The sequence below is a fragment of the Temnothorax curvispinosus genome, unplaced genomic scaffold, assembly GCF_003070985.1.
Source record: "Temnothorax curvispinosus isolate PA1 unplaced genomic scaffold, ASM307098v1 QBEX01012990.1, whole genome shotgun sequence".
In the NCBI taxonomy this organism is placed as follows: domain Eukaryota; kingdom Metazoa; phylum Arthropoda; class Insecta; order Hymenoptera; family Formicidae; genus Temnothorax; species Temnothorax curvispinosus.
Genome location: NW_020222770.1, coordinates 1,053,901 through 1,072,442, shown reverse-complemented (window position 1 = coordinate 1,072,442; position 18,542 = coordinate 1,053,901). Strand labels below are relative to the sequence as shown.

At 38.2% G+C, this 18,542-nt stretch overlaps 2 protein-coding genes across 3 annotated transcripts in view; one reads left to right on the top strand and one right to left on the bottom strand.

The window, feature by feature from the left end:
- The window catches only part of LOC112463019 (centrosomal protein of 131 kDa-like), a 63,909-nt gene that overhangs the window by 3,249 nt on the left and 42,118 nt on the right, over nucleotides 1-18,542 (bottom strand). The gene's annotated exons all lie outside the window — the stretch shown is intronic.
- LOC112463020 lies at nucleotides 1,413-10,834 on the top strand. Of its 2 annotated transcripts, XM_025029175.1 has the most exons (5): nucleotides 1,413-1,516; nucleotides 6,668-6,764; nucleotides 7,554-7,727; nucleotides 8,495-8,859; nucleotides 9,383-10,834. In XM_025029175.1, the coding sequence occupies exons 1-5, from the start codon at nucleotides 1,505-1,507 to the stop codon at nucleotides 10,235-10,237; spliced, it is 1,503 nt and encodes a 500-aa protein (XP_024884943.1). In that variant the 5' UTR covers nucleotides 1,413-1,504; the 3' UTR covers nucleotides 10,238-10,834. The 2 variants fall into 2 exon arrangements, with proteins under 2 accessions (XP_024884943.1, XP_024884944.1); XM_025029176.1 differs by lacking the exons at nucleotides 1,413-1,516; nucleotides 6,668-6,764 and adding an exon at nucleotides 8,050-8,240 and having other exon boundaries at nucleotides 7,636-7,727.

Genomic DNA, 18,542 nt, shown 5'->3' with positions numbered 1-18,542 from the left:
TTTAACCCATCATTATGATATATTTTGTATACAACATCAAACTTTGATTTCTAAATAATACGAAAGATTATAAACAAAAGATTATATTTATCAAACTACGAAGAATTTTATCATATTATCGTAGTGTCTCGCGGAGATTTCCCCCTTGTGCAAGACTGAACTCTGCCTGACCACTGTAAGACCACTTCCACTCGATACCTTCCGTTTCAACTCTCGGTCAGGAAAACACCTGTTCATCGAATTCCGAAGGAAAGATCTCTCTTATCGGGACTCCGTCGACTTTATCGTCGTGATCGTTGACCCAAGATCGCATTTACCCACGGAGAGAAGTCTCACCCCTCGAAATCTCCTACCCCAAATGCAACCCCGTATCCTCAGGGGGTGGCACATTCCCACGTAGTCGCAGGTGTCGGCTGTCGGTGGCGTTCACGGGGGCGAGGTTTCCTAGGGGTTTCAGGCGGCGGCGGGGTGTCGGCGTGGGGGGGGGGGGGGGCGGGCGGGAGGAAGGGAGGGGACAGGGCGGCGGACAGGAGAGGGTGGTTATGTGCAGAGCAGCCCTTCCGACCCCTCGCGGCGTACGGTGGTACGTACCGTAGGAGAATCGATCTAAAACTAGGAGTCGCCGCAGTAACCGCTAGGAGGAAGCCAGTGTTACAATTCGCGGGGCCCCCGTCGTATGCGCCAGTGAAATCTTAGACGCACGCCAGCTAATCGCACGTACGCACGGCACGGTCGTCGGGCCAGGTACGTCCACGTCGACGGACGTACGGTACGTCGCCGCAGCCCCTGCTCGTCGCTCCTCGCCGTTTTACTCGCCCTCTTTCTCTCACCACCCGCTGTCTGTCCTGGCGGCACGGCAGCGCAGGGGCGGCCGGCCGGGGGCGGCCGTGCTTTAATCGCGGTATATAACGGAGGGTGTTGTGCGCTCCTCGCTCTCGTCTACCTCGCGTACGTGCGTGCGTGGGAGCGGGACGGAGCGAGGCGCGGCGCCGCGGGTGCGACAGGAACGGCGAGCAGCGTCTCGGCGAGGAGCAGCCGCGTGAGGAAGGGAAGACCACCACGTCTGTCGGCCGTGATCAGTGATACAAGTCAGCCAGCCAGTCAGCCAGCCATCCAGCCAGTAGCTACAGCCCGCCGCTATTCGGTCAGTGAGTCCAGCCAGCCAGACGACCGGCCGAGCCAAGTATCGCGCCCGATAGGAAGAAGAGAGGAGAAAAGAAAGAGAGAGAGAAAGAGAGAGGGAGAGAGAGGGAGAGGAAGAAATAGGAGAGAGGGGCAGAGACGGTGCGAGAAGGCGAGAAAGAGAAAGAGAGAGAGAGAGAGAGACACCTTGCGAGGGTGTACGCGCGAGAGCAAGCTGGGCGGACAGCAGCGCGACCAGAAAGCAGCATCCCCCGATATGCGACGTGCAGCCTTCTTCCCCTTCGCCTTGGTGGTCGTTCCTTCGGAATAAAACCGCGCGCTTGCTGCTGGGACGGTTCCTTACCTGCAGGGCTATGACGTAATGGCAAGAGAGGTACGCATATCCTTCCGGCAGCTTCCTTCCCATCTCACGCGCCCATGCAGCATCCACCCCGCGAATCATTCTCGCGACGCGGGAGGGGTGGGAGAGGGAAGGAGAAATCTCGTATTCCTGCTTTATTTTGTATCGCGAACGAGAGGAATCTCGTCGCCCGTCGTGGGAGAGTCTTCTCTCTCCGCGGAGAGGACGCCTCTCGATGACCTATTTTCACGTGACCTCGTGACACCCGACGAGATCGGTCCTCGGCTTGCACCCCCCCAGAGTGCATCACCCTCTAGGCAAGGCCGAACGGCCGAAGGGACGAGCCCTTCAGCCCGCTCCTTCCCCGCCTCGACAGACGCGCGGTTTTCCCATAAAGATAGGTGTCCGCGCGAATGCTCCACTTTTTTCGTTTGTAGAATCACACGGCCTCATTTCGCCTCTTTCGGGGACATCTTCTCTCTATGTGCTCACGAGATTGAGATTGCCCTGAAACCCGATTGCCCGATTACAGAATTGTGTTTGTTCAGAGTATCCCTCGCGATTAATCCTTGCTTATAACTTGGAACGTCCGCCCGACCGCCCCCGTAAGGATTTATTTCGCTTTATTGAATTATATCGCGTGTGTGTGTGTGTACTTAGAATCCCACCCTGATACTCCTGAATTCTATCAGTTGAAGATATCGAGGATTACGTTTTCTCGATAATTCATAGAATTCCTAATCCCCTCGCACCTATAGCGTCCATTGTGATGGACACGCTTTTTCTTCATTTGTAATATGGAAGCACATAGTTGTAGAGATACTCGCTGCTGTTGTCCTAGTTTGTGGACATGTTCTGAGTTATGATTCGAGTCGTTTATCACCATCCGCGATTTCTAAGGGGAATAATAAATAGAGAGGAAACATGTTCGAACGTATCTCTTCATAAATAGAGAATCGGGTCTGGAATTTTTAAGATTTTCCTCATTTGTGATCGTTTTTTTTTTTTACTTTAGAATAGCATTTCACCAGGATTGTCTTTGAAGAATTATCAATAATTCTTTCTATTAGCATTCTCTTCGTATATACATATTGTTTAAATAATAATTAATAATTATTTCTTTTAAGATAATTCCTAGCTATCTTAAAGCGCCGATAGTTATCTTTGCATGTTTCTGAAATTAATCTTTATTGTTATTTCTTTTTGCTCATGAGTTTCTTATCATTTTATTTTGTGCGGATAATTAGAATCCCTCTTGTCACCTTGTATAAATTAGTATTAATATTTTCTTAATATTAATAAAACTTTCTACAAGGCTTTTAGCGTTAGTAAAATCTCTCTCGTTATTTTATTCGCACGTAAGTTCTTCCTTGACATTTTTTTTCCATTTGCAAAGTCCACTTAATCACTTTATTCCTCGATAGAAGGCTAGTTCGTCGCTTTTACGTGTTCACGGAGTTCCTTGCATCCGTTTTGTCTACCGCTAGAAACTTTCCTCACGCTTTTCCCGCTCATATAGACTCGTCCTCATTGCCTTCTTACAATACACCCCACTATACTCGCTCGTAGATTCTGCTTCACCGATTTGCAAGATCCCGGAATCCTTGTCACTGTACAGTTGTTGGAATCTTCTTGAAGAAGTCCGCAAGATACAAATTTTAAATTCAATGCGCTTTTTGCAAATATTCTCTCTCGACCTGTTTATATTGAGAATTATACACAGAGCAGAGTCGCGAGAATGTTACTCTTTCGTTCGCGGAATGCTTTTCTCGCTCGTAGAACGGCTCTGTACCTCATTATGTTCGCCCGTCGTTACTTTGCATGCTCGCAAAATTCTTCTCGTCGTTCTGCACGTTCGCGGACTCTTCCATGCAAAATCCTTATCATCGTTTGTCACGTTTCACAAAATTCCTGTATACTTTTTGTTTCATTGTAAAAGCCTCTTCGCGTATTTACAGTTTCATGTCAGATCCTCTGAGATATTCCAAAAAAGATTCTTCTGTATTTGTTGTTTGGCTCTACTTTACAATTTGTGAGATAAACAAATTTGGACAAAAAAAATTATATATGTATACGATATATATTCTAAACTTTTAATTAAATAATGTTTACTTAAATTAAAAAAGTATTTGAGAAAATATATTTCAGATTTCTTGTTAAAGAATGCACCTGAGTTCGTGGTTTCAACGAAGAAATTTGCATTTTTGGAGAGTCCACATTTTGCATAATCTCTCATATAAATAAATTAAATAAAAAATTCTAAATAGGTGGAGAATCGAATTGTTAAGTTTCTTAAGAAAATATATTTAAAACGAATAAATATCTAAGGGCAAATATCTAAGAACGTTTCAATGCGGATGCATCGGAAAGACGTCGTTACAAAAGGGAGGTTTCTGTTAAATATTTGTTCAGCGTTATTCTTGATTCGTTGGTTATTCCAAATTCCACGACTTTAGAATCCTCCGTGTGTGACGGATTTAAGTAAATCAAAAATTCGCGAAGTAGTCGACGGCAGCGGTTCTCGACGATACTTCGTTAAGGGATACACCTGGGTACATTCACGTTGCAGCTGCAGGCGGGTTCCCTATTTGCTCGTTAGCACGTTGCGATGTTGTTTACTAAGTTCCATCCACGGCGAGCTCGCGAATGCGAGGGGTTATTACATGAAAGAGGTTGATACTTGTATTGCTAAGATAAACATTCAATTTTAGGCCTTTGGACTTTTAAATCTTTGAATTTTTGGATTCGCTCAAACATGCTGGGCGTTTTGACTCTAATGTAAGAGTACATTCTGAATTCTCTCTGATTCTCTCTCTGATTTCTCGTATCAAACTCCTCTGTATTTTTATGTTGTGAATTATTATTTATCTGGATTATTATTGTATAATTATTATATGAACTCGTGTTATATTACTTATGTCTCCTCAGATCTTAGATTTAGGTTCTTCTTTTGGTTTCTTTTAAGTATTTCAATTCTTAAAGTTAATTAAATCCGTAGATCTTTGCGTGTTTCAGTAGATATCAAATCGCTGGGTGAAGAAAAGCATAAGCACTCGCGTTGTGCTTTAAATTCCGACAGTTTTCTATTTTGAAATATCTGTAGTTTTGAGAAACAATAAAATTTGGAAAATAATAACGAATTAATGCAATAACTCGCGTCCGTACGAAATAAAAATAAATAAATAGAATATTGTTTATCATCCGGTTAAATCGAGCACTTACATATCTTGCGCATATACTTAATAATTACAAATGTCTAACAAATATAATAACGATATATTAGTATTGACAATGAATGACCGGCAAATCCTACTGTGCGCACAGAATAAATAAGCGATATTACAAGTTAAGACCGGTTAAACCAGGTCAGTGCTTTCGATCATAAACTGCGCACGCGTCCTACACCCTTAGCGCCACCCCCGTTGAGGACTAGGAACAACCCCAAACATAATGCACCCCTTCGGATCGCATTATTCCGAGATCGCTAGCGACGTCGTCGGGATGCAATCTCGCCGATCGAAGAGTGCAGATGTATCCACAGTGAGAAGTACGATAGAGTGCACGAAACGAGGCGGGGACGAATGTATTCGCGAGTAAATTGTGTGGAGTATATATGCACCTCCTAAAGTAAACCGAGTAAATTAAAGTAAATTAACGAAATAATTCACCATCCGATAAACCATCCGCAAAGAGTCTCCGAGTGGAAAGAGTTCGTGGAAAGATACGTGCAAACCGTTGCCGTAAGTGTCCCGCGCCATGCATTATTGCGTTTACTTTTTTAATATGAATATTATTAGATGTGGGTCGCGTTTTTATGATTCGATATAAATCAGTTTTACGTTATACTTGATGTACATGCAAATCTAACATAAGCATATAGGAGTTTGCGTTGCGAATTATTTTGAATGCTCGCGCAGAAATCGTGAATATTTGAATATTCAAATTTATAGATTCCAAGACCTGAGAGAAGGGATATCTTTAGATTCTTAGATGCGTGGGATTTCGAGTGAATCTTTAAGCCCTATAGATCCAGGTCTAGACTCTTTAAACTCTCGAATTCCCAGATGCAGTAATTGCATTAAAGTGCGATAGTTCAGGAACACTTTGCACGCATTGAAACGTTGGTCCCTATTTTTTTAAAATAATTTTTGCGTTACTTTATTGATTCGATTGCCAATATGTTAGTCACGGTCGTATGTTAATGAACTTGGAACAATTTTTATAATCCTGTATAGTCCTGCACGTTATATCGTATATTTTTCATTTAATTCTCATTTAAATTTGCACCAGGCTTGTGCAAATAAATAAATATAAATGATAAGATGTAATCCTGTTGCGACATTATGTTAAAAGTTTAAAAAATAATGAAATATTTGAGTTTTCATACATGAGATTTTATTTATCAGCCGTTCTATATGGCCGCTATGTGTACGAAGCATGTTGGGAAATTATTTACTCCATTTAACATCTGGGCGACAAGCGTTTCCCGGGGTCAGGCTCTTCAAGCCTTATTCACACGCTTTTCTTGTCGCGAATTATTTTTAATTTGTGTGTGAATCATTTCTTATATACGCGATATTTCTTTATTTCTTTTATATTTTACAAAGCGCAAGAAAAGTTTACTTTAATGATTTATCGTTTATGCACATATACATATAAAAATTTCGCAAAATTTTAAATGCACACAAGGCTGCACAATGTTGCTTTTTCTAAAACCGTATGCGAAAAAAGCTGTATAAAACTACAAATTGCATGTTTCAACTAATGCCAACATAAGTCTACTGTTTTACCCTTTTTCTAATGTTCAATAACTTTATTTTTACAAAGCGCTTTAAATGCCTGCAAGCTTGCACGCGCTTCCGGAGAACATTTAAGGTCAATAATAAATCGCAAATGTCAACCATTTTTAACTTTACCGTGCATTATAGTGCAGTACACATCGACATTTTTTTCACTGTACTAAAATTAATCGATGTCAGATGTCATGCCCTTTCCATCACGTAAAAATTTCTCTCTTCCTCTTTTGATATTTGACTTTTTTAAAACTATGTTTTAATATTTTTCTAGCCTAAATTCCTATTCTATTCTTGGCTCAAAAATAATAATTAATTTACATCACTTGTATTTTAATAATATATCTTAATTGCTGTAAATATTAATACTAATTATTTAATTCTTGCGCAGGAGTTACGGACCAAGAGACCTTTTAAGATATGGGACAGCTGGCGTAACGTAAGAAAAGGACTGGTCGTTAGCAATTTCGAAGAGTTGATTGTCCGAGGTGAGAAATAAATCTAAATTTAAGAGTCTGTAAGTTTAGTTTTTATACTTAATAAATTAAAGCAAAAGCAATTAAAAGCCCAATTGTGTTTATAATGCATCTTAAAGTTTCTTCCTATATCATTAAAACAATCTGCACTCTTAGCAGTAGTGCATTGAACGTGATGTATATATTTTTGACGATATTTAAGATATTGGATTACTGGTCACAAGATATCGTTCTTTTCTTACAAAACATCTTTTTGAAAGGAAAAAAAAAATAAAAAAAAATTTCAGAAAGACTTTGAGGAAGATGTTAGATTCTTTGTAAAAAAAAAAACCATGCGTGTTACGCTAAGGATAACTCTTTGCAAGCAAGCGTCACGCATTGTCCTTCCGGAGCACTCTCTTTCCACCTGTCCGGCCGACCGGCGAAGAAATATTTCCGGTCGGAAATATTTCCGCGCAGCGTATCGCGGCGCGGAATTGCATTATCTGTAAAGTTCCTTTGAAAGTGTCGCTCTCGCAACACACATTTCTCGCAACATTTCTCAGAAACAAAGCGCCGTTCGTTCGTTCGTTCGTTCATTCGTTCGAGGACGCACCACCATTATTCGCAACCGCGCCATTCACACGATTACACAGTACATGCGACACGTGGCACACCCATTTACACGGGATACATGTAACACACATGCACACGCGCGCACGCACACGCCCACACGCACACTGACGCTGATGTTAAAGCGTTATCACAACCCTCTGGAACGCCATCTGACACCCCAACCCTTTGGCCAACCCTTGCTTTCAGGTAAGGAAAAGCTGGGCGTGCCACAAAACGAGAATGTCTCGCTAGTTTTGGAGTCGGACGGCACGCAAGTCGAGGACGGCGAGTACTTCAAGACACTAGGAAACAACACGATCCTGCTCCTGTTGCGGCATGGTGAACGCTGGTGTCCTACTGGCGTCGACATCATACGCGCTGGTAGGTAAAAGGGACATTACACAGATCGACTTTAGGAGAAATCGGCAACTTGGTTGAGGAAACTAAGATTGAAGCAACACGACAGAAAATTTTGAAAGACCTCTAAAGAAAACGAGAATTTTTTAAGGATTTAACAGATGAAAATAGTTGGGATACCTTTTAGACGTATATCATGCGATAAATTAGATTCATCGAAGCATTTCACAAGTAAAAATTGAATCTTCTTATAGAGACCTTTAATGATCAACCAAGTAGCTTTTCTTCTGTTCTCAAATATCAAATATCTCGACTTTTCTAGATTTTTGAACCCTCGAATATATAGCTTCTTTAGAGTCATACGCGCTGCTATGTAAAGGAGATATTACAACGATCAACTTTGGTTGATGGAAATCGACAACTTGGTTGAGGAAACTAATCTCGAGGCAACTGATATAATTGAAACTGATCAAACTGAATTACATGTGGATCAAACTGAATCCTTACACACACACAAGCCTTTAAACGATCAACCAAGTAGGTTTTCTTCTATTCTTAAGCTCTCTTTAGATGTTTTGGATTTTTTAAGACAATCTTCTTTATCACCCGAAACCTCTTTAGACTTTTGAATCCGTAAGTCTCTTGGCTTCCTTAAGATCTATGGATCTCGCACTCTTGCGATGGATCACTGGCACTAATTGTCACGCCTTGCACCACCGAACACCACCCGTATCCCTCCGCAGCCGCGTCCACCGATAACTGATAACTCCTTTTCACTTTCTCTTTCTCAGCAATTTCGGCGATCCCGAAAATAGTCTGCGAGACGATCCACGCGCTGGAGTTGCACGATGAGACGCCATCGTGGAAAATCATGGACAATAAAGGCCGAGTCACAGTGGTACTACACTGGGACCAGCGCTCGTCATCGTCGTCGCAGGTGCAGCAGCAGCAGGCGAAGGCAGGCCAAGATGCCCAAACCTCCAAGTATTCGCCGACTAAGAAAGCTGACCTGAGTGGCGCCCAGCGGCCGTCCTTGGTGATCCAGACCAGCTTGGACAAGCTCGGCTATGACGGCAAGACGACGCACTTGCCCGGCGAGATTGCCCCGTCGCGGTACACCAGCCCGCGAATCACTGTGATAAATCATGACGATATGGTATATTCAATTTACAGTTTTTCTTTAAGCGTTTCATCTTTAGATTTTAGTTCAATCGCGCAAGTTTCTAAACCTACCGCAGAATCTACGATTGAAAAGATCAGTGTGACAGTGATGTAATTCATTTTCTTAAAGTCCTGAGGAAATTAATCCGTTCATGCTTTTAAGAAAATAGGTCAGCTCAACGTTGCACTGAATTTTTCGATCTCAACAATGACCTACCATACCAATCTGTTAGCCGTACTAATCTAAGCGCTTTATCTGTGGACAGTTTTTTTTTTATCAATCACGATCTTCTAAATCAATTTAGCGCAATCATTGCGTTACTTGTAATTAGAGAGATCAATATGGCATTAGTTCTCTATGTTAGTTCTTTAAAGATTTGAAGAAAGTGAACTAGATCATTGTTGTAATCGTCTAATTCTTTGATTTCAACCAGTTAGGTATTTTATTTTTGAAATTTTGACGCAAACTGAACTAAATTCTTATCTATCACGCTGTAAGCTTATCTTCATCCTAGCAGCAACAACCGGTGCAATCGCACATGCCGGGCCGTCTGGTGAAGCAAGGCACAAATTCGTTCGACAGTACGACCATCCACATCCACACACCCGAATGCTCCAACCACATTCATCAGCCGGTCGCGCGAAACGGCAGTCCGGTGAATGGCGCCGACGGCGGTGCTATCGGCGAGTGCGATTTCCACTGCTGCGCCCTGCACGAAGAGGGCCGCAGAATCGCTGTACACAAATCGGTGGCGACGTCGCCGATCCAGGACGCGCAGCATGCGCAGTATCAACATCCGCATCATCCGCATCCACAGCAACAGCAGCAAACGCAAACGCCGTCGCCACAGCCACCGTCCTCCCTATCGGACGGCACCAAGCGACCTGGCCTTAGCAAAGGTCATGTTCGTTTTCGCGATACCGCTGACGAGGAGTCAAGCTCGCGTCTAGCCGGTGCTGTTGGCTTCCACTTACATCATAATCATCACCACCATCATCAAGAGCATGACAGTTCTGAGTCCGAAACGGAGAACACAATAATGGAGGACGAAATCGTGACCTCGGAGAAATTTTTGTTACTGATCGATCAGCTGACGGTCGATCAGAAGCACCACCTTAGCATCAAGGACATTGGCATCATACTGGAGCGACTTAGCTCCAAAATCCTCGACGTCGAGCGGCTGGATCGCGAGAGCGAGAGCGAGGAGATCTACAATTGGACGATCAAGGCGATCATACGGGGCGATGTCCTGCGGGAGCTCGGGGTGATCTACAATGGAAATTATTACGCGATCTCAGAGCATCCCGGCTACAAAGAGGAGTCCGAAGAGAATAACGAGGATAACGAAGAAGAGGAGGAGGATAGACTTTAATATGATGCTGGTTTACTAGATAGATAGATAGATAGATTATACCTATTCCTGATTATTATTAAATTAGGACACGTTGTCAGTGGAAATAAGAACGGGGATATCACGTGGTATTTCCATTAAATCCGAGGATTTTTTGAAAATTGATTAAACTCGAACTTTCTGTGATTTTTTCTGAGAGTCTATAGCATTTCCTAGAATTTTCCTAGGATCTTTGTGATCCTTCAAGGATTCCCAATGAGTTTGGGGTTTTTTAACATTTTCTAGGAATTTTCTAAGATTAAGAGATATAGCAGCGTTGTCTTGTGCCAAATATATGAAGGTTCTGCATAATAAATCGCTTAAGATTTAATGAACTTAGGATTTTTTTAACCGAATCTTCTAGGATTTCTCAGGATATTCCTACAATTTTTTCAAAGATTTACAAGATTTCGGAATTTTCTCCTTATAGGATCCCACAGGATTTTTAAGGAGATTTCCGATGTTATAATCCTGTAAAATCTTAGGATTCTGCGTAAAATTCTGTGTGCACTTAAAATTTATAATATTAATTTTACAAGTTTCTAAAAAATCTCTAAAAAATTTTCAATTCTAGAACTATCCAGAATATCTTTATTTTAAATTCAAGATATATTTTTTTTAATGTTTGATTCTAAGCTTCTCTGAAAAAATTTTCAAATTTTGTTCTATATTCCTACGATTTTTTAATTATGGGAAATATAATTTTCTTGGATTGTAGTTTATACGGAACTTTGGATTTTGGCCTCCTTAAGTTATGGCACCTTAAATTTTAAATGTAAGATACCTTACAATTAAACTCTAAAACACTATAATTCTAGGTGCCTTAGATTCCAAGTATCTTAAATCGAACAGACTTCAGATCTAAACATCTTAGATCCTAAGTACTTTAGACCTTAAACATTGTAAATTCTAAATTTCTTAGGTCCTAAGATCTAAGTTTTTAGAGCCTGAGACTCGATAAAAATTTTTTTTTTTTTTTCTAATCCTGGCACATTTGCGATTCTTTAGGGCCGTGTGTTAAATCATTTTTAGAGCTATCACGTAATCTTGATGGAATCTGAATATAAAGAGAAGTCTTAGGAGACTCAAGAATTAAGTGCCACTGTTGTTTAGCTTTACTTTTGTATTTTGTGATTTTGTGGCTATTAATCTTCGAATTGAGGAAATTTAGATAAATGTTCTCAAGTTTTTACGAAACATTGTGCCAAATCATTTGTCATTATAATGACTTTTTATATCAATCTTATAAATAAAATCGACAGCTTTTTCGAAATTCATAAAATCCTCGGATCAAAGATGAGATCCACGGAAAAGCGAAAAACGAGTGACGCGTGCGAATTACATTCGCGTCGCAGGGAGGAACCTAATTCGAAATTCGAAAGACGATAGAGGGTAGATCGACGAGAAGCGACATTTCTTCCGAATATGTTTTCTTAATAAGAAAAAAAAAGAATAGAAAAAATAAAGCAAGGGAAGAAAGGGATCGCAACGTAACGGAATCATGTGTAATATGATATAATATACAAGTTTATTAAAAACCTAGTTCTAAAGACGGTTGTTGAAATATGTATTTATTAAAACTAGCGTGTATACTTGTAGGAAACATTTTTGGGATTACGGACGTCGATTCCGTAACCGTCCACAACACTGCCGTATCTAAAGAGACAAAGTAAAAGAGAAATAATGAGAGATAGACGGAGAAAGAAGGAGAGAAAGGAGAATAAACTAAAAGAAGCATGAATAGATACAAAAGCGTAACAATTCGACTCGACAAGACTCGGCTAAATTCGATGAGATAATCTTTCTTTTTGTTCGTAGTGCGTTTGTTCATTATAAAGAACCTAATCCTTTATTGCAAGTTTCAAGTGCAGTTTTCGTAAGTTTTATCAATATTAGATTAAAATTTATTTAATTTAATAATATTTTTAATTTATATCACTTTAGTATTCTAGGATAATTTGTGTAGATTCAGATATATAAAATCCCAAGATAAATAGCTTTTTAAACTTCAATAAAATCTTTAAACTCTTATTGCAGATTAAGATTTTCAGATCAAAATTTGTCTTAGTTTAAATTTTCTTGGGTGAGTATTGACGAAACATTTTGGAATTTATTAACAAATATCGAAAATTGAAAAAATTATAATTTACAAATATATAATTAGCAACACAGCAAATAAATTTGTCATACCGTTGCTCTCTCATAAAAAAGTGTTCTGCAATAAGGGATTAATTTATATTTTTAATAGCCGCGATCGAGGATGAAAATCTCGCGAAGGTGCATGGTTAATCGATGTCGGAAATGATCGATGATAATCGAATGGCGAATGGATAACACGTGGCAAGCACGTGTATTAGACCGCCATAGAATGCTCAGATCTTGGCTCAGATCGATATTAAATACATCAGTATTTATCTAAGTGTATCGCGTGGCTGCCTTTAATTCATCGAACATCGCGGACGACTCATAAACCGCGCGAAGATCGACGTCAAAGCTGATGACAAAGCGACGCGATAACAATGGAGGTGGGAGATGAAGTTGTTTGTTTCTCGCCGACGTAAATTCTTTTTGTAGATTTGTGAAACATGTTCTCGTAGCCTAAGATCCTTGGATCCTCGGATTCTTTGATCTTCGATCACTTGGGTACTAGATTCCTCGGAACTAATTTTTTCACGTGATCTAAATAACTTGACTGATTTTTTCGGATAATGTGGATTAATCAATTGGTTTTAGTTTTTCTTTTAATTTCTTTCCACTTCTTAATCTTCAGTTCCTTGCATTTTCTAAATTAATGAAATGTTTGAAACATTTTAAAAATTTTTGGCATGCTCAGTTATCAATTCTTTCTCTCTTAATTCTAAATTCTTTATAGAATAGTAGTGGAATCTAGTACCTATTTTACCTTTATTTTACCTTTATTTTAGCTCACCGCAGCTACGATTCTCGGACTGGATCCGCGAATGAAAATCATTCATTCGAAGCGGAGTACACAGGTAGCATCGCTCAAAGCTCTCTACTCTTCCCTTAGGATATAAAATCAATGCGTAATTACATACATAATTTCTTCTTACCGTAAACAATAATTATTTAAGAAAGATATTGCAAATATTAAATTTCAACGGTAGAATTTTTATGTATTTCATTTTTCTTCAAATTTATAACAATACTTCGTGGAATTTATCTTTTTATATTCTTACTATAAAAATTATTAGGCTTTATTTTTATATTTTGTTTAAGAAGCAATTATGTAGATATCGAGTTTTCATGAGAGGGACAGAAGTTGAAAGTTTCGAACGATGCTTCAAAAATACATATGCTTACATACGCGCGCGTATAGATTACGTGTAACAGCATAATCTGAATCATTCGGAATTTACGTTAGCGAATGTATTACATGAATATACGTGTTGGAGATATGATCTATGTGAAACTTTGCAATTTTAATATATTTCTATTGTAAGTATACTCGAACAACTGTGAGAGAAAGAGAGAGAGAAAGAGAGAGAAAGAGAAATGATGGCACACGACGCGCGGGAGTTATTCGATAGCGTATATAAATATATACATATATAGATATATACATATATTATATATAATAACACACAGCGAACTGTCGTGGGGAAACCACTTTATACGTAATACAGGTCGTCACGATTACGGCCAACTCGAGGAACACTCGAAAGCGAGTTTTGAGCTTGACTAAAAAAAAAAATAACAACAAAAGACACCCACGTACAGAGGTTTAAGAGCTAAACTCGTCATTCCGTTGGCGTTAAGATTTTCCATGTGTCTTATCTCATCTCGTACTTCGTTCGCGATCATCTTACCTTCGAGCGTGATGCGCTTGGATCGCAAAATTGTCGGAATCTAGGAATGCGGGTCCTCTTGGATTTAAAGTCCTGCTCGGAGGGTCGCTTTTTGAACGTAGATCTTTTTTCCAATTTAAGATTTCACGGATCTTAAATCGCTGTAAGATCTTGGGTTTCTTAGATCTGACATTCCTAGATCGTTCGACCGCTGTTATTTCTTTAGACCATCGCATCGTTAACTTCTCGGATCCTCGAGTCATCGAATCTCAATACTTTGATTTTCAAGGGTCACGTGAATTTAAGATAATCAGAATAATGTGAGAAGGGGGGAAGAACGAAAGGGAGGGAGAAAAATACAAACAGAATAGAAGAGTTTAGATCTGATCGGAATAATCGTACAATTTTTTTCCGTTGTAAAAGAACGTATGCTTTTGCAATTGAAAGTTTCTACTCCCGGAAAACTATGTCACGATAAAAACAAAACCCTTTACAGGTTTCTGGTCTCGTAGTACCACTTTAAATAATAATGAATAATAATGATAAAACAACCACAAATAATACTAATATTAATATTTACAATAAAATAATAATGCATGGTAAAAGGAATAAAAGAATTGTTATAAGTTGGAACTGTTGTTTCTGGTACATGCAGATACTATACACACACACACACACGTATAGACACACATGCACACATGCATATACACACCTTAAACTAAGAACATGGCCTTTGTTGTTTATTTATACGTAGTATTCCCCTATAATCCTTTTTTGCACAAACAGTACAATGTCCTGGAATTATTTGAACAGAAATTCGCATAATCATTAAGTATTTTATATTTTGTATTCAATAATCGCCGAGATTATTAGTCACTTATTTATAATTGCCACAAATTTTTTGCATTTTTCTGAAATAGAATGCATGAATTCGCGCGCGGATCCTTGAACTCTTGCTACATTTCTTCAGATCTTCGAAATATCGTTATATATGCTACTCTTAATACGTTCACCGTCATGACGGCCACCGGTGCATTGAGCTTTCCGTTTACGCCTTGTCGGTCGATGACTGTCGATGGGACGACAGTCAAATAAATACGTCACGTATTATATTTTTGTGCAATTCAATACTGTAAATTTATTGCTATAAATTAAATATTTTATTGTTCTTTTTAGTATAAAATAATGCAATTGGCGTAAACGAAAAGTTACATAAAATACGCTTGGCGGTGAATGTATTAATAATGTTTATACTATCTATTATTTACTATTAAGTATTTATTATTAAGCAATTTATATTATCTACGACACTTGCGAATGTTTCCGACGGTATGAAATGTTATATTGATGTTGAAGAAGGCTTTATTTTATAAGAGATTTTTGCGATATATTAATCCTATTTGTGCAATTCGTTATGTATCGGATTGTGATGTAATTGTGATTCTTCCATCATAATAACGCGACTTTTTCACGACCTATCGATCGATCGATCTGCAGCGAGCAACTGACGATCACCATAAGGGAGAGATCTAGCGTAAGCAACCTCGCATCATGATTACCTCTATGTATCTGCATGACCGTATTACAATAACCAATAACCCAAGACTACTTTTAAAAGAAACGGGACATAGTCACTTATCGATATAGCAGAAGAGAAACTTTATACAGGTGTTCCAAAAGCATGTGCCAAAGAGGAAAATCGGGATGTACGTGTGTCGAGAGCACTCGATGCTAGTACTTTGTCTTCGCGACGACAATCTTTTTCTCAATGTATAAATCTTAATACTACTTAATCATCAATCTCGTAATCCTTGTTAGAATTATTAAGAATACTCAACTTCTTTTGAATTTATAAACGTTCGAATTTTCTGTTTCCCAAATTCTTTCATCCTGATCTTTTCAAACGCAAGTTTGAAAACGGATTTGTTGAAAAATATGATATGATATTTGTTTAAATATTCGAACAATAATATTTACACGAATCCTCCTGGATCCTACAGATTCATTTGTGTAATTCTGAAGCCAAATGAGATAAATTTCATTTTACAAACAAGATACACGTTTTATAGGAGAAATTAATTTTCAACGTCGCGCGAAACTTTCGGAGCACTTCGTATAAATATTTATACTGATCGCCAAGTACATTTAGCAACTCTTGCCACTTAGCGATTAGCTCGTATTAGTAAATGAATGAAGTAATTAATTAATTGCGTTAACTTACGAAGGTAAGATTTGAAACAATGAAGTAGGGGAGTAAATCAAAAGACAGGAATTCCTGCGAGATTTATCCAGGACGAAGTACTTAGGAGGAGTCTTCCCTCGCGAGAGGCATGTTGCCCCTATACACGTATACAGTGTGTCAAGAAAGCATTCATACACATTATCATGGTCTTTTCTTATAAGTATTGTATCATACTTTTCATATCGCATTATATGTTTAAAAATTTCTTCTATTGTAATATGTACTTATATTATGTGGAATGAAATTATTTATGGCATAAGTAGCTATTTGTAACGTTTACATAAGTCTTTTAATAATTATTAAGTATTAAGAATTTTTTTCTAGATTTCTCGGGTTCTCGGAGTCCTTACAAAATACCAAAAGTCTGAAATTTTGAATAATTTATCTTAGAATGCTTGTAGATATTAAGTTATACATACAAATTTGAATCATTTTTAAAATTAAGTTAATTAGATTCTAGATTATTCAAGTTATAAGTTATTTGAATTTAAATCTATCTTTCCACACACAAAATTAATAATTATTTGTATTAAGATTTTGTCGAATCAAGTATAGGTTCGTATTATGTGGATATTTATACAATTTGACATTATTATAAGTACATTGTTACAATATTTATCGCTCTTAAATAAGAACATCTTTTTACCGTTAAATATGACGCGAGCGCTTTCTTTGCACATCATGCATATATATATATATATATATATATATATATATATATATATATAATCTAAAAAAAGGCATGTTAATATATATAAATAATATAAACTATATATAATATAAAAACTAATCACGATCTACAATCCTACACTGCGAAAACGAAACATACAACAAGTAGAGCGAATTAAGGTTTTTTAAGCATTAACGGTGAAAGAAAATGAGAGAATTAATGTACTGATGATGATGATGATGACTTTTTTAACGTTTTATCGCGTTACGGAGTATAATATGTGTATATATACATGAATGCATAACGGACACTCACAATATAAAAAAAGAAAAACACACGTAGACCACATGTGTCTATGTATATACATATATATACAATTCATATATACGCGCGTGCGTGGGAGTGTGCGTGTGCGTGTTTGACGAGAGTGCAGAAAGAATGTAAATAATAAAAACCGTATTATACGATTATCCACTGGGATCTATAATTGCCAGGTGTATAAGTCACATACAATACATGCATATATATGTATATATACATATATATACATATATATATGTATACATATATACATATATATGTGTATATACATATATATATAGATATATAAATTATATAATATGAGTTCGATGCACAATAGCGACAATCGCATTATCCTGTGCGATTTTCTGGCGAGCGAGTTTTTGCACCACTTTGTTCGTGAATTTTCCTGCAAAATGGTGTCTAAACGAATTTACGAATATTACTAATAAAAACGACAGCTCAATTTTTTATTCTTTCTCGCTTCTTTGGATTCTGGCACAATTGGATTAACAGATCTCTAAATCCAAGTTGCCTGGATCCCTTTCTCTTCAATCTTTTTATTTATATTTCCTCAAATCCCAAATCTCTCCTACAAAATTTTATTTTGTTTTTAAGAAACTACACCTATAGACTATCGTCAATAATCGTCGATAAAAAAATTCACCAACAAAAAGGCGGTGCAAAATTATGATGAGAGCATCATCAACAATAGACATTCCTCGTTAACCCTTTCTGGGCACGTATGTCATGGCGTTCATTCTTAGGTATCCATAGCACTCTGAATAGATTTCACGCTATTTGTAGCCTAATATATAACCCTATTTTTTCATTTAGAAATAGATAAATTAAGATTATAAAAAAGATAAAAAATTTTCATTTCGTAAAGCTCAATTTTGGCGGGGTTCGACAGACCCCGTCTTCAGGCACATACACAGGAAGGGTTAACCCTTCCATCGCACCGCTGCAACTGATGCATTTACTAGAAAGATTAGTAGAGAAGCGTCGCAGGATAATGCCCAGAGAGATTGCTCGATTGTTGAAGAGGAATGTTCCGCGCTGACGTCGAGCTTATAACGTTACTTAATGTTAGACGGATGTTTTTACACGACTGCCACTTTACAATGACGTGAAGTTACAATTGTTTATCTCGGTGGCCGGCGCGCATGTTTGTCGTCGTCGCACAACATGAAATTTTTGCCCAGTCAAAGAGAACAAAGATACTTTACTCATTATTACATTCCACATCTACATTTTAGAAAAAACTAA

Bases quoted from the DNA above. Each gene is read 5' to 3' on its own strand.
- LOC112463020 (XM_025029175.1), top strand. The intron at 6,765-7,553 runs GTGAGAAATAAA...CCTTGCTTTCAG, and splicing joins CGAAGAGTTGATTGTCCGAG to GTAAGGAAAAGCTGGGCGTG. The intron at 8,860-9,382 runs GTATATTCAATT...TCATCCTAGCAG, and splicing joins TGATAAATCATGACGATATG to CAACAACCGGTGCAATCGCA.